Source organism: Hemiscyllium ocellatum, chromosome 1 (genome assembly GCF_020745735.1).
Source record: "Hemiscyllium ocellatum isolate sHemOce1 chromosome 1, sHemOce1.pat.X.cur, whole genome shotgun sequence".
Classification (NCBI taxonomy): Eukaryota; Metazoa; Chordata; class Chondrichthyes; order Orectolobiformes; family Hemiscylliidae; genus Hemiscyllium; species Hemiscyllium ocellatum.
In genome coordinates this window covers 121628160-121644487 of record NC_083401.1, presented here as the reverse complement: position 1 = coordinate 121644487, position 16328 = coordinate 121628160, and the positions used below count along the sequence as shown (strand labels likewise).

General features: G+C 43.1%; 1 protein-coding gene across 1 annotated transcript in view; it reads right to left on the bottom strand.

Moving 5' to 3' along the window:
* Positions 1 to 16328, bottom strand: part of LOC132816784 (protein FAM184B-like) — a 182633-nt gene that overhangs the window by 12031 nt on the left and 154274 nt on the right. The window contains exons 9-11 of the mRNA XM_060826768.1: positions 14475 to 14625; positions 9229 to 9441; positions 2922 to 3106 (exon numbers count right to left, since the gene is read on the bottom strand). Coding sequence (XP_060682751.1) covers positions 2922 to 3106; positions 9229 to 9441; positions 14475 to 14625 — 549 coding nt within the window. The remainder of the gene's footprint in view (positions 1 to 2921; positions 3107 to 9228; positions 9442 to 14474; positions 14626 to 16328) is intronic.

Below are 16328 nucleotides of genomic sequence, written 5' to 3'. Positions count from 1 at the left end.
TTTTTCTTAACATCTATTTTCTTCCTTTAACTGCATACTTTACTACTACTTGAATATTATATCTTTATTTCACTTCTTGCTCAATGATTTAAATATAATTTATATTCAGCTTTTCTTAAATATAATTTGCAGTTGATAGTAAAGATTCTTAAAATTGTTTGGCTGAAGAGTCTGATTGCCAGTTATCCTGCTTACAGTTGCCAAAGGGTCCTTTGTCTAGTGAACTAGACTGGATTAGATGTAGGATGAATAGAAATTGCTACTGACAGGTGCACATAAGCTCCAGGCATCTGTGCACGAGCTGAACAAACAAAACTGTTCCTTCGTAGCTGGGAGGGAAATATGGTTCATAGATCATTTCAAGAGAGGATCACTTGTCAAGTGATCATCTTTACGTAGACCAATCATCAAACTGAGGTTTAAAGAAACATATTTTTAGTATTCTCACAAAACAAAGGGGTCAGTAGAAATCAATATGAAATTAGCAGAATTTTCTTCCCTCCTTACCTGGAATGTAAAGCATAATTGTCCTCACCACTTCCCTAGTTAAAAATTGTCAGAATGTAAGGAAAAGCCCATAAGACTTGACAAATTTCATGTGTAGTACTGGGAAATCCATTCATCTTAGAAAGTAGCACAAAATGGCTGCTACAGGATCACTATCCATCATAAACCGTGCCCAATATTCAGCAGAACAAGAAACAGGTATTTGATGCAATACCACCAAAGATCAATTTCTAACTTTTTAGCTCTCCCATTTGATATCAACACAATCTTGAATATTCTTAATGATTTTGCCATTAAATTCTATCCTTTACATTCTGGCAGAGGGTTAGAGTGTGCAACATTATAGAGGATAGGGAGTTTTTGTGATGGAATGGTAGAGTATAGGAGAATTAGCCCCAGATAAAAGCAGACAGCGAGTATTCAGGCAGTGTGGTATGAACCTACCCAGTGATGAGGGAAGCAGATAGAAATTGCAGCCGGGGCCAGAGATGGCAGCCATTTTCTTTCAAATCTTAAGTTCTAATCATCCATATAAGTAGTAACAGTAGATAAATGTGAGGTGCTACGTTTTGCTAGGGCCCTGGGGAGTGTTGCAGAACAAAGCGAGCTTAGAGGGCAGGTTAAAAGTTCCTTGAAAGTGGAGTTGCAGGTAGACAAAATAGTAAAAGTGGTGTTTAGTATGCATGATTAGTGTATTGAGTCTGGGAGTTGGGAAGTCATGTTGTGGTTGTACAGTGCATTAGTGAGGTCACTTTTGCAACACTGTGTTCAGTTCTGGCCTCCCTGCTATAGGAAGAATGTTGTGAAACTTGAACGGGTTCAGAAGAGATTTATGAGCAAGTTGCCAAGGCTGGAGGGTTTGAACTACAGGAGAGGCTCAATAGATAAGGGCTATTTTCTCTACAGGGTCAGTGTCAGAGGCTGTGGTATGACCTTTTATAGAGGTTTATAAAATCATGAGGGGCATGGATAGGGTGAATAGCTAAGGTCTTTTCTCCAAGGTGGAGGAGTCCAAAACTAGAGGCATAGGTTTAAAGTGAGATGGGAAAGATTTAAAAGTGAACTTAAGGGGCAACTTTCTCATGCAGAGAGTGTGGTAGATGTTATGGAATGAATTGCCAAAAGGTGGTGGAGGAGGATGGTGCAAGTACAACATTTAAAAAGTTGAAAAATGTGTTGCTGGAAAAGCGCAGCAGGTCAGGCAGCATCCAAGGAGCAGGAGAATCAACGTTTCAGGCAGGATTCTTGAAGAAGGGCTTATGCCCAAAACGTCAATTCTCCTGGTCCTTGGATGCTGCCTGACCTGCTGCGCTTTTCCAGAAATATATTTTTCAGCTCTGATCTCCAGCATCTGCAGTCTTCACTTTCTCCAACATTTAAAAAGTACCTGGATGGTTATAAATAAGGGTTTATAGGGAAATGGACAAAGTGCTGGCAAATGGGACTAGATTATTTTAGGATATCTGGTCGGCATGGGCAAGTTGATCCAAAGGGTCTGTTTCTGCGCTGTACAGTTCTATGACTCTAAAAGAGTGGCTTGAAAAATGATCACGTGGAACAAACCAGAATGATGTCCTCTATTCAACAGTGGAAAGGCTATGGATTAAAGCATATTTATTTAGTCTATCAATGGTACCACTCTGTGCAGCAGGACCACAACATACTAGACTGTACTACCCATTCGCACTGCTCAACCTGGCATAGGAGCCAGCAGAAAACTGTGGAAGACATCCATTCCCACAAAGTCGCGAGGATTATTTCTGGGCAGTTGAGATCAACAGAAACTTCACGTTGAGTCAAAATGCTGGAAGTCTTTCCCCAACAGATGGACTGCAGTGGTTCAAGAAGGAAGCTCACCTCAAGCTTCTCCAGGACAGTTAGGAACTAGCAACAAATGCTGGCCTTGCTAGTGATGGCCAGACCACTGAAAGAACTTAAACAAAAACACAGCTGGAGTGGCTTCCAATGCTAGCAGCCATTGAAGGCATTCTCCTCATATTATATCACTGTCTGACAATGAACACAGCATTCTCGTTGACATGAGAGTTCAATTATTCAAAAATCTGGTCACCGACTCGAGTGATAGAGCCCCAGATTTTAACATCTTATGTAAAATGTGGGTGACCTGCAGTCACCTTGTGAATGTGTCTGAGGAGATATGGCCATTACTCCATGAATGAATCACAGGAACAACTCAAATTGTAACGGTGACCATTTACGTCAGACCTACACCAACATAATAAACTGCCCTGAGAGATTCAGCCTTGGCGGCATCAAAACCATTCCCATGGCACTAGTTAAAGCCATTTAATAGATTGTTCAGCTTAACATCAAACGATACCCACTTTATCCACCAGACAAACCAAAGAGCATTTAAAATTCAGTTTAAATTGTTTGTTAATTGAGCTACCAACTTCTGATGTTGCGCTTCTTCACTTCTGTGCTGGACAGTTTTCTGATTGCTTGACTCAATCTCCTTCTCGAGTCGTGAAAGTGCTTCCTGAAGTAGTATCTTCTCTCTCTGCAGCTTGGAGGTCTCACTCTGGGACTTTGACAGATCCTCTTCGAGTGCTTTCAGCTGGTTCTGGTAATTACCCTCCTTTAGAAAATAGATTCGTATTTTTAACAATTTGCTGTTTCTTTAAATATCACAATTACTTATTAACACAAATTGCAACTTCTATAGGCATCATTTTGACACAGGTAGTGTAAAAGTTATGTTACTGAACTAGTAATCTAGTGCTCTGGACTAATCATCTGAAGATACTAACGCAAATCCCACCGTAGGAGTTGGGGCTTTTATGTGTTAAGTAAAAGCATCTGGATTTGTCAACTAGTATCTACAATAAATGATTTTGGAAACTAATCGGACTGCTGTTTAAACCAATTTCCTTAGAAAATCTGCCAGCTTTATAGTCACACAACAATCTTACCTGCCTCCCTGACATGAAATGATAATCCACTCAGTCGTGTTAAAACCACCACAAGAAGCCCATTAAGAATGAAAACAGATGTTGACAAATACACAGGGAGCCTAGTCAAACCTACAACCTTTTCCTCAGTGACATTTGTGAAGAAATAGACTAGCAATTCATTCTCAGGGAGTTATGTGCGATAGCTAGTGGCCCAGACATCTTTGTCATTGTTCCTGGGAATGTCCTGATCCACTAGCTGCATAGAGTCAGATGTACAGCACAGAAACAGACCCTTTGGTCCAACCTGTCCATGCCAACCAGATATCCCAACCCAATCTACTTCCATTTGCCAGCACTTGGCCCATATCCCTCTAAACCCTTCCTATTCATATACCAATCCAGATGCCTTGTAAATGTTGTAAACTTACAAGCCTCCACCACTTCCTCTGGCAGTTCATTTCACCCTCTGTGAAAAAGTTGCCCCTTAGGTTACTCTTATATCTTTCCCCTCTCACCCTGAACCTATGCCCTCTAGCTCTGGACTCCCCCATCCAGGGAAAAGACCTTGTCTATTTACTCTATCCACATCCCTCATGATTTTATAAACCCCTACAGGGTCACTCCTCAGCCTCCGACACTCCAGCCTATTCAGCCTCTCTCTATAGCTCAAATCCTCCAACCCTGGAACATTCTTGTAAACATTCCCTGAACCCTTTCAAGTTTCTGATGCACTCAGCACAGAGTTCATGAAGTGGCTCCAACAAAAGTAGAAATTGCTGGAAAAACTCAGCAGATCTGGTAGCATCCACAGAAAGAAAGCAGAGTCAATGTCTCAATTCCAGGCCCCTTCTTCAGAATGCCACCATGTTGACACCAGACTGCATGAAACCTCACGGCAACATGGACAAGCAAATCTCCTGCTAATTACTTCCTCTTTCAGTTGATAACTCAGTCTGCCTCAACATTGAGCATTACTTGGAAGAAGCATTGAGTTTGGAAAACTCTGGATGGGAGACTTTAGTGTGCACCATTGCCACCAGTTCAGCCTGCTTCATTATACAGACTCTGACAAGATCTAAGACTGACTAATGCCCTGCAAGAGTTTGTTTGTCAAGTAGGGCTCTTACGGTGCAGTTGTTTATGTTCCTACCTGAGCCAGGAGTCCTAGGTTCAAGTCCTACCTGCACAGTGGTGTGTTATAACATCTCTGAACAGATTGATTAGAAAATATATAAAGTGCACAGAGGACTGCTAGCTTTGTTTAATTGGCAGCTTGATAGACTTGTAACGACTTTAACTGAAGGAGTTTTTGACTGTTTCTCTGGACATGATTAAGAGGTGTTCATAGCAGTAAACATTGCTTCAATGGGACTTTGGCTATGTTCGACTGACAGTTTTAAAAGAATTTTAAAGAGACATTAATGTAAAAGAGAGGGTGGTGAATGCCTTTTTTTTGGTTTATAAGCATTTGAAGGATTTACTATCTGACAGATGAGTTTAGTAGCTAGAGGATAATGGGTGAGTGTGCATGGAAGATAAAATGGACATGGAGGGAAGATGGGAAGTGGGTTGGAGGAGGGCTGCGAGAAGGCCTACTAAAATGATTAATACAGGGTTGATGCCCCGGTAAATGGAAGTGGGCTTTTTAAATCACTCATCCTTACCATAGATCCACCTCCACTGCTGCACTGGGAAGCAGTGCCCCAATTTCAATCTATATCCAATACCTGCAGACCAAAACTCTGGGTGAGCAGGCTAACATTTAGAAATTGGAGCTGCAATATTGAGAAATTATAAACTATGAAGACAGTGTAGAACCCCAGTAGGTCACGGGCAAGTTGGTGAAATGAACAAATAGATGGCAGATGAAGTTCAATGTAAAAGAAATCTGAGCTGATGCATTTTGATGCAAAAAAAAAACCTGGATAACCAACATAAAATAAGGTCAAATATTTGGGGAGGGAGGAGGGGAGTGGTGCAACAAGAGCTGGGTTGGTGTATCAATCATTGAAGTTGGCAAGGCAGGTGAAGAATGCAGAGTGTTGAGTTTTATTAACATGAGCAAAGACCAAGGGGGTTCTGCTGAAGATACTTATTCAACCTCAACCAGACTACTGCATCCAGTTCTGTATACCACACGATAGGAAGGCTGCAAACGCATTGATGAGAGTGCAGAACAGCTTTACAAAAATGTTTCCAGGTTTGAGAGACTTCAGTCACATGGGTAACTTGGAGAATTGGAACTGTTTTCCATGCACAGAGGAGGGCTGAGAGGAAATCTGATAAGTTTTCAAAATCATGAGAGGTCTGGATCAAGTAGGTAGGGAGAAACTGTTCCAGCTCCTTAAATACATCCTGTCTCATCCTCAATCCTTTAAAGTGATTTGCAAAAGTAGCAAGGTTTTGGTCTCTGGTTGTTGTGCTGTAGAAAAAAAAATCGTTTCATGGCGAATGGTTCTGGGATGCACTGAGTAGAAGTGAAGACAGGGTCAGTTGAGGCATTCGAAAGGGCACTGAATAATTATATAAATAGAACCAATGCACAAGGGAAAAAGGCAGTGGAATGGCACCAAGTCTAAATGCTTAGAGAGCCAGGACAGACTCAATAGGGAATGCTCCTTCTGTATCATGATAATTCCATGTGTCTTTGAAATGGACGGACTCCTGGTTCCTTAATTGGAAATGAAAACAAAAATCCATGGTGCTAAATTAGATAGGGTATGAACAGATCTCGTAGCTCAATGCTAGGCATCCCTGGAGCCTTGTTGTCAAAACCATGGCTAACAGTAGCAGCAGAACCGTATTCAACCACAATCTGGAACCTCATGGCCTGGTGCATCCCCCACTCCAGCATACTTTTCAAAGCACAAGATAGACCCTGCTTCAGCTGCCAGTGCAGTGAATGTGCCAGGGGTACGATGCATTTTTGACTCTCACACTAAGTATCTTGCAGTCCTATTGATTTTTCCCCCTTCCTTTCTAGCTTCTCCTGAAGAAACTGATTTTACACTGAGATGTAGTTGAACACCCAAATGGATGTGCATCAGTGAACTATTCAAATGCAAAGATCATCACAGAAAGGTCTGATGTTGTTCATACCTGACGCACATATGGCCTCACAACAGCAGTAGAAATTAGGAGTGGGATGATTTTCCTCTCCCTACCTCACAGTCAATGAGGGACACTGTCGGACACTTTGAACTGAGCTAACTCAGCACAGAGGAAACCTCAAAACTGTGACCATCGCAGTCTAAATCAAATCACATATTCACCGAACCACTGAGTGACCCCCAAGCTAAATAAACGTAATGTCAGCACAGCTACACATTATGTCCATGCAATGTATTCTGGGGATTGCTGTTTGTCTTGCTGCTAGATTATAAAAACATCACATGATATCTACAGACATACCTTGTGAAAATCTCACTTCGATTTGACAATGAGGGGTTGACAATATTGATATTCTTAGCATGACTTTGCAAGCAACTAATGTAGAATTAAAAATAACTTATAACCATACACATTAAGAACATCTTCAAAATACTAATACATATAATTTTATGCACATTTATAAAAACATAATATATTACAAGCACTTTGGATAGCTCGACAGCCTCAATCTAGTCCACAGCTGAGACTAATGCTTTATTTTTCAATTTTAATGCTTTTCTGAGATCATTGTCAGGTTCTTCAATATACATACATTTAACCCACCAGGAAACCATCCATCTGCAAAGTGAAGGAGGGAGCATTATCTACAAACAATTTCTCAGAATTGTAGTTTAATGTCACAAGGGACACAATGTTTATCACCTTCAGTTATGCTGCAGTGTATACTGGGGAGGATTACTGTGCGATGGAATTTCAATAACAACAGGCTTACTTTTGAAGAGAAACTAAATTCATTTGCATCACATTTCACATGAAAATATATATGATCCACCTTAAATCTAGATATGAAATTTCTCTTTTGATATAAAATAAGAAAGTATTTTTTGCTCTAACTACTGATTTTTTAGTAAGATTGCAGAAATGCAAGGTGCAATTTTAGATGATTCTGTTCCTTCTTCCCTGTTGCCAATGTTCTGTTTCAGAGTCAAGAGTGTGTTGCTGGAAAAACACAGCCGGTCAGGCAGCATCCAAGGAGCAGGACAGTCGATGTTTCAAGCATAAGCTCTTCATCAAGAATGTTTCCAATGAAGAGCTTATGCTCGAAACATTGACTCTCCTGCTCCTTGGATGCCGCCTGACAGGCTGTGCTTTTCCAGCACCACACTTGACCCTGATCTCCAGCATCTGCAGTCCTCACTTTCTCCCAATGTCCGGTTTCAGGATTTTTTTTAAAGATTAGATTCCCTACAGTGTGGAAATAGCTCCTCTGGCCCGACAAATCCACACCAACTGCCTGAAGAATAAGCCATCCAGACCCATTTCCCTCCGACTAATGCATCCAACAGTAGGGGCAATTCAGCATAGCCAATTCACCCGACCTGCACATGTTTGGACTGTGGGAGGAAACCAGAGACAGGGAAAATGTGCAGACTCCTGAGGCTGGAATCTAACCTGGGTCCATGGCGCTGTGAGGTTGCATTGCTAATCACTGAGCCACCATGCCACCACCCTGCCTCCACACACACACTCCCATATACATACCCTCTCCCTCCCATTCACATCCCCTCCATCAATCTTACAGTGTGCTATCTCAGGGGTCCCACTCTGCATCTCAACTGTTGTCCTTCAGGGTCCTTTCCGCAGAGTCTCACTTTAGCCTGATTGAATCTTGAACTTACTGCGCAGCCTTCCCCGATCCCTTGCAGTCTCCTCCTTACAAACTTGCAATCATTCTCTGCATGTAGACCTCCGGATACATCTGGAGATCCAGACATCCATACAGCCTCACTGCTCTTCCAACCAGCAGCAAACACGGGGTGGGGGGGGGGGGTTGGTGGTGGAGAGAAACCATCTTCGACTTGGGGCGGTGTTATTTGGATCATAGCTTGTAGACCAGATCGGTCCCTCAGTGAGCCACATTCAGGCCTGATTCCTGGCTGGTGGGCAAGACTGTTCTAATTATTCTGTAGTGGACCATTTGGCAGGGGTGAGGAGCAGAAGGAGGGGAGAGAAATTAACATTTTCTTGTAATGAAACAGCTTAAAGAGGCTCCCACAAAAGAGGAATCTGATTGGACAAGGTAGACAATGTACAGAACTTGACAGGGAGGTGTGAATCTTGAAGCTTCACAGGTAGTTTGAGTAAATGATTCATAACCTGTTACCTCTTTTTCTGAGCCCAATGGTCGGGAAGGCCTCACTACTGACAAGAACCTGTACTACAAACTACACTTAAAAGGATATCCAAAGTGAGTGGTGTGATCAGATAAAGGAAGCAGCAGTTACATCCCACCGTTCAGCCTGTAGATACCTCCATGTGCACCCATTTGATGTGGGTTTGTCGTTGTCCTTCTGAAGGGAATCAGAAGTTTACAAGATAGATTTAAGACTTTGAACATCTTGCAGTCAGGCTTGCAAGCCCAGACCTTCATTCATTGCCTGGGAGATCCACACAGCCATTTCCCCCTGGTGTAAAGTAACAGCAGAATTCAGTCAAGGGCCAACAAAGCCATGGATTCCAGAACATGACTCTTCTGGCAATGGGGGCCATGTCTGGGGAGGACAATTCTGATCTGGTTTTCTGGTCGTTTACCTCACTGTCATGGACTCACGTTGGAAACGTACTGGAAAAATGCAGCTTTTTAGGTCCATAATATTTACCTCTTTTTAAGGCAGCAGCACAACAAACACCTTACCGCTATTTCATGCTGTTGACATTTTTCCTCAGTTTTTAGCATCTGTTCCTTTAGGGTCTGAAGCTGGGATTTCAGATCCTGATTTAATGCAGTGACGCACTGAAGCTTTTCCAGGAGCATTTCCTTTTCTTTATCAAACTGGGACTGAAGCAACTGGAGAGCATCTTGGGAAGCCTCCATTTGTTTTTCTGAGTTCTTCTTTATGTTTGTGAGCTGAAAGAAAGGCAGAAGTCAAATTCAAAACACTAACTTCACTTTAATCCATACTTGAGCCATCACGGGGAAAAAAAATCCCTTATTTTCAGGATTATTGACTGTTTAAGCCCATGTAGAAATCAAAGTTTGTTGTAATTTTCAAAATACATTTTCTACAGTATTACATAATTCACTCTTGAAAATAACAGTAAGGTTTCTAAAATACCTCAAGAATTAAGAGTATGCAGAAATTTCAAAAGAGACCCCCGGCATTTATGGAAATCAATTGCATGAACTAATGCTCTCAAATTATAATTAAACCAGTTAAATTGAGCTAAAATCCTCTTTTGCTTATTAGGGACTTGCTGAAAGCAGCAGAGGCTGGAACCTTTTGACACCGTGACCAAATGCAGTTCTTGAGCGTGCAGCAGTGAATGGCCGGATGATGGGACAATTTCACCAGCGGCCATCAATTGAAAGCATCTATCAGATGAGTTACTGGCCCACTCAGTGGAACAAAAACGCTGCAGCTTTAGCAGTGCCACTGACAGAGGTGGCTGATGCTGAGGCAGCAAGGAGATGGAGACTTTATGTTGAGGTACCCTGAAACTGCCAGTAAGTGAATCAAGGGAATTCTTGCGATGACTCTGGGGTCATGGGATGGTTACTGCTGTTCAGCAGGCCCTCAGTGAGCCATTTGGCCTCTGATAGGAAACCCTCTCCACCTCCCTCTCACTAGGAATCCAATGGAAGGCTAGCTTAATGCAGACACAAGACATGACAGGGTGCCATTCTATTACCACTCTCGAAGCCTTTGACTGCCATTTTACCAGCCTTGTCTCTAAGGGACTGGCACAGCAACCATAGCGCAGAATGGCACTGATTTTTAGCTTCACACCAATTCTGTAAACACTGTCTATATGTTACTTAGTGGCGCATTGACTGTTCTAAGCAAAAATTTAACTACTGTTTCATTTTGGCCATAGAACATACCAGCATTTGGTACAAATTATACATGACTTCCTTGCTTTTGTGCTCCATTCCCCTATAATTAAGTTTGGTCTATTATAAAATTAATAGAATTTATTACATGTTCTCACAACCTGTCCTGTAACCTTCAATGATTTACACACACATTCACTCCGGTCTCTCAGCTCCTGTACCTGTTATCGCCTCTCCATGTTCTACAAAAGTAAACCACTTCCCATTTCTCTCCATTAATTTAATCTATCATTTGTCTAACAGGTCTTTAAAGTAACAGATAGAAAGTGGAAGGAGAAGCTTAGAAATCCAAAGCGACATATTAAAGCATCAGAACAGTGGAACAGTACGGGTAAAGAGAAACAGGATGGGACAGGAAGGAAGAAAGAGTTTAACAGAAACTGTAAATCAGGGAATAAAGGTCATTGTCAAAAAAAATAAAAATAAATTAAAGGTTCTTCATTCTATTGCCCAAAACATCAACACCACGGATGAGTGAGTGACACAAATAGGGGTAAGTGATCCAGTTCTGATTGTCAAAGGTTAGAAGGCAATTAAGGATGGGAAATAAATATTCCAGGGGATACAATATTTCTGAGAGACAGGCAGAATGGCAATGGCTGGGAGATTCGCAAATAATCAACATCACATTCAAGTCAAAATAAAAATAAGAGCTTAAGTTCTGTTCAGTTATGGATTAAATTGTGATAATGAAAAGGAACACAAGTTTTTTTTGTGCAGCATGGTGGCTCAGTGGTTCGCACTGCTGCACGTTCTCACCCATGTCTGGTGGGGTTTGTCTGGGTGCTCGGGTATTTTCCCACCATCCAAAGATGTGCAGGTTAGGTGAACCGGCCTTGGGAAATTGCCCATAGTGTTCAGGGATGTGTAGATTAGGTGCAGATGGCAGAGGTAAATATAAAACAATAAGGTATGGGAATGGGTCTGGGTGGGTTACTCTTCGGAGGGTCAGTGCAGACTTATTGGGCCGTAGGGCCTGTTACCACTGTAGTGATTCTGTGATGAAGAAAGAGTGGACAGGCAGGAGGCTGGGAGAACACAGCAAGCCAGGTAGCATCAGGTGGTGAAGTTGACATTTTGGGTGTAACCCTTCTTCGGGACTGGGGTTGGATGCAGGGGGAGCTGCAGATCAAGGGGATGGGGGGAACAGGGTGGTGAAGTGGGGATAGGTAAAAACAGACAGAGGATACAATCTGGTTGGTCAATGGGAGGAATGAATCTGGTTGGTGTAAGAAGGGGAGGAGGTGCTGCCAAGGGAGTCAGGGAATGGGGAGGGAGGTTATTTGAAATTGGAGAACTCAATGTTGAATCCTCTGGGCTGTAGGTTGCCCAGGCGGAGGACTAGGTGTTGTGCATCCAATTTGTGTTGTGGTTTGTTGTGGCAATGGAGGTGGCCAAGGATGGTCACGTCAGAAAGGGAGTGGGTTGGGGGTCTGAAAACGGGTGGTGACTGGGAAGTCCGGTCGGTTCTTGTGGACCCAGCTAGGATGGTCAGCAAACTGTTCCCTAAGTTTACATTTGGTCTCCTTGATATAGAGAAGACCACACTGGGAGCACCTGATTAGATTAGATTAGATTAGACTTACAGTGTGGAAACAGGCCCTTCGGCCCAACAAGTCCACACCGACCCGCCGAAGCGAAACCCACCCATACCCCTACATTTACCCCTTACCTAACACTACGGGCAATTTAGCATGGCCAATTCACCTGACCCGCACATCTTTGGACTGTGGGAGGAAACCGGAGCACCCGGAGGAAACCCACGCTGACACAGGGAGAACGTGCAAACTCCACACAGTCAGTCGCCTGAGTCGGGAACTGAACCCGAGTCTCAGGCACTGTGAGGCAGCAGTGCTAACCACTGTGCCACCGTGCCGCCCACAAATGCAGTAAAGTAGGTTGGAAGAGAGGCAGGTGAACCTCGGTCTCATCTGGAAGGATTGTTTGGGGCCCGGCGTGGAGGTGAGGGAGGTTTTTCATCTTTTCTGGGTGCAGGTACCGGGGTTTTGGGGGGGCTGGAGACAGGGTTGGAGGAGAGAATGGTGCAAACCAGGGACTGTTGAAGGGAATGGTCTTTGCGGAAAGCAGACAGGGATGGGGAGGTGAAGATGTTCTTGGTGGTGGCTACATCGAACAGTCACTCTTCAGTACCTGCACGGGCACAGGCACTGTGCCCCAACTCTTCTGCGGTTACATTGATGACTGCATTGGTGAAACATCCTGCAACCAGGATGAACTGGAGCAGTTCATTGACTTTGCCCACAATTTCCACCCTGCACTCACATTCACATGATCCATCTCAGACACCTCCCTCCCCTTTCTTGACCTCTCCATTCCTATCTCTGGCAACAGTCTCCGGATAGACATTTACTACAAACACAGACTCTCATAACTACCAGGACTACACTTCCTCCCAACCAGTATCCTGCAAGAACTCCATCCCATTCTCCCAATTCCTCCACCTCATCTGCTCAGATGAGGAGACATTCCACTTGCGAGCATCTCAGGAATCTGCCAATTTTGAACAACATGCTTTTCCTCTCTCTGTCATCCAGACAGCCCTCCTCCACATCTACTCCATTCCCTGTTCCACTGTCTTTATTGCATTTGGGGGGGGGGGGGTTTAGAACATAGTACCCCTTGTCCTCACCTACTACCCCACCAGTCTCCACATCATCCTTAAAACACTTCCGTCAACTCCAACTCCAACTAGACCTCCACTGCCACAACGAACCACACCACAAATTGGAGGAACACCACCTCATCTTCCACCTGGGCAGCCTATAGCCTGGAGAACTCAATACTGAGTTCTCTAATTCCAGATAACCTCCCTTCTTATTCCCCCCACTCCCTTCCCAGCCCCTCCTCCCTCCGTTCCACTGCTCCCTGCCACCAATTGAATTCATTCCTCCCATTGACCAACCAGGTCATGTCCTCTACCTGTGTTCACCTATCCCCACTTGACCACCCTGTCCCCACCACCTCCTTTATCTGCAGCTCCCCTTACACCCACGCCCAATCCTGAAGGGTTACACCTGAAATGTTCACTTCTCCACCTCTTGATACTGCCTGACTCGCTGTGTTCTTCCAGCCTCCTGCCTATTTATTTTGGATTCCAGCATCTGCAGTTTTTCTGTCTCTAATGAAGAAAGGGTAGCTTTGATTATCCAGCTATTCAGCACTCTCATGCAATCTAAATGATAATAGTTTTCCACTTGGATTGGGATTCTTGCCAATTGTCCTGGTGAGTACAAGATGAAAAGCTTTGACAAAAATGCATTTTTTTTTCCCCTGCAATACTTGTGTTATTTTGGTCCACCCAAAGTGCTGTAGTGAAGTCTTTCAAGAATCTCCTCCAGCAACTACACTGTTATAGGTGAGCAGAAGCAGCAACAGCAGTTGCTGGGGTGGAGTGGGAGAGAATCGACACCACACACACACGCACACGCACATCACTGCAGAGTGAAAGTGAAATTCTGACCCTTACAATGACTTTCAGCCTCAGGACAAGATAATCGCATTCCTCTGAAGTACAAAGCATGAGGAAGTTGCACTGTTCTGGAGGGATAGCTTAGAGCTAAGTTGCCTCCTAAAGAAGACCTGTCACGCACTGCCATTGCATTGCTCCTCATACACAGTCACTGCAGCACTGAACATTTGCCCCAAACCAATAGAGAACATCAGCACCAGTGAGTCTGTGGTATGTGTTTTACATGTGGGTGTAGTTGCAGGGTCTCCCAATCTTTGTCTGTCGAACATCAGTTGGCTCTCCTTGCAGCCATTTGATCCAGGCAACGGAGGCCCGAGAGTGAAAGTAATTCAGACTTAAACTGATACAAACTGGGAGGATTTGGTCCGACTCACCTGAAATCGACATCCAGGTGAAATTCACCCAGCAGCTATTTCATTCCAGCTTGTAAAGTACAATTTAATTTAAATCAGGGAAAACAGATGATATCTGATTGTAGCCCTTGGTGAGAAAATTTCCACAAGAAATGCAATTTTGTAAACCACACTATTTACGTTTATACACCCTTTCATCCAATTACCTCAATTTCAAGGGCCACTGTTACATTTTGCCACTTTTCCTGTAAGATTTTCATTTCATTCTCTTTTTCCTGCTGTAAGTGAGCTAGAGCAGACTGCTTGTCATTTGCATATTCTTGTTTCAACTGCTCCCGTAGTTTGTCATTCTCAAATCTAAGAGGGACAGTAAAAGACGGCTTTCAGTTTTTTGATTCTGAACCAGTCTTTGGAAAAACTTCACCTCTTCTGGTAACAAATTGGAGTTCACTGGAGAACTGAAACACTCCCAAAGACATATCGCGTATCTGGTAACACAAGTTCAAAACAGACTTGCATCAGGTATCTTTAGTTTGTAGAAATTCTCATTTTCAAAGTGCATATTGCATATTCAGTAAAACAGTTTATCCAGTCCCCAGATTGATTTTATCTCCTGCAGGGCTCCATTTTTAAAACAAAAAAATTGCTTCTACTGGGATTATTAAGGTCTGCCAAAGGAATGTGATTTCGATTCATTTTCAATGGATTTCCCAAATCAAAGTCCTTTTCTATGGAAGGAAAATCTCTGAGTCCAGGGATCTGCTATTGGCAGCCTGAACAAGGGAAGGTGACTGTAATAGATCGGAGTGCTTGGCAGATCCCAGCAAAATTAGGCTGGAATAATGAAGAACCTTGTCCAGGAAATGTTTTCCATTATGTGCTTTAATGTCTGAAGAGGTGGTAGGGCCATTAATTGCTCATTAGCATCTGACATACTTGTAGAATGAATTAGCCAACTCTTCTGGAAGCATTCCTGGATGACCAGATCATGTGACATCAGATCACAGGATTTCTACAGACAGGTCCCCTGCTGATGGGCTTTATTTATGGTTTTGCCTGTGTTGTCATCATGTGAGAATTTCCAAAGAATAGGTGGTCATCCAATGCAAGTAATGAGAGGAAAGCAGAGTAGGATATAGCTCTCCCTGAGATTTCAGGCAATTCTTACCTAATCCCCTGAAATGTTATTGCAACCACCCCCCACCATCCCTGCCCCAAGAACTCAGGACATAGTCACCACTGACTGAAGGGTCCCACTTCACAAATAAGAACTGGTGTTCCCAGGTTTTATGCATTGGAGATTTTGTTTTTACAATTTAGCAAAGACATCTTTCTATTCCTGGATTCATGTATTCAATCTGACAGCAAGATGGCTTCTGTGATGCATTACTAGCAAAGTGATTTCCATTGCACACGTTGTTCTCAACTCACTGCAGCATCTCACTTACCTGCATGTCTGGTGTGTGAAACTGCAAACAAACCTGGTACATTGTCCATAGTTTGCAGTTTGAGTGTGTCTGTGGTTTCAGGTTGTCCTTTGTATCTGTTACAACATAAACCATTTCATAAGTGCAAAACTTTCATATTAAGTGGATTCTGAGTAATCCAAGATGGAGGATAGGAAAAAATGTAGCTCTAAGACCTGCTCCGTTTTTGTGGTATTCTAGGTGTTTAAGGTGATTTCCTTGAATTCCAGGAACAGCAATTACTGTTTTATATGTTGTTGCATCGTTTTGATACTTTTGGGGAAAAAAGATCAAAACAACAGCACTTTAAAAAGGAGGAAGATAAACAAAGGTAGTGACCACATGGTCAGAGAAAGAAACCTACACTGCTGTCTGATACAGCAGTGAATCTGCACAGTTACTGTCTTTGTTGTTTGAGTTCCAGTATCTCTGGACACTGGAGTGCATCTAAGAAAAATTAGCATCAGCAAAATTCACAGCAGACCTTGGAGCAAACTGTGGAAGAGCTCACAGCACAGGAACAGATAAGTGCATAGTTTTAAGTGTAACCTTGCTGTAAATCTACAATAGCGAGTAGAATGGGTTCTTTTTTGA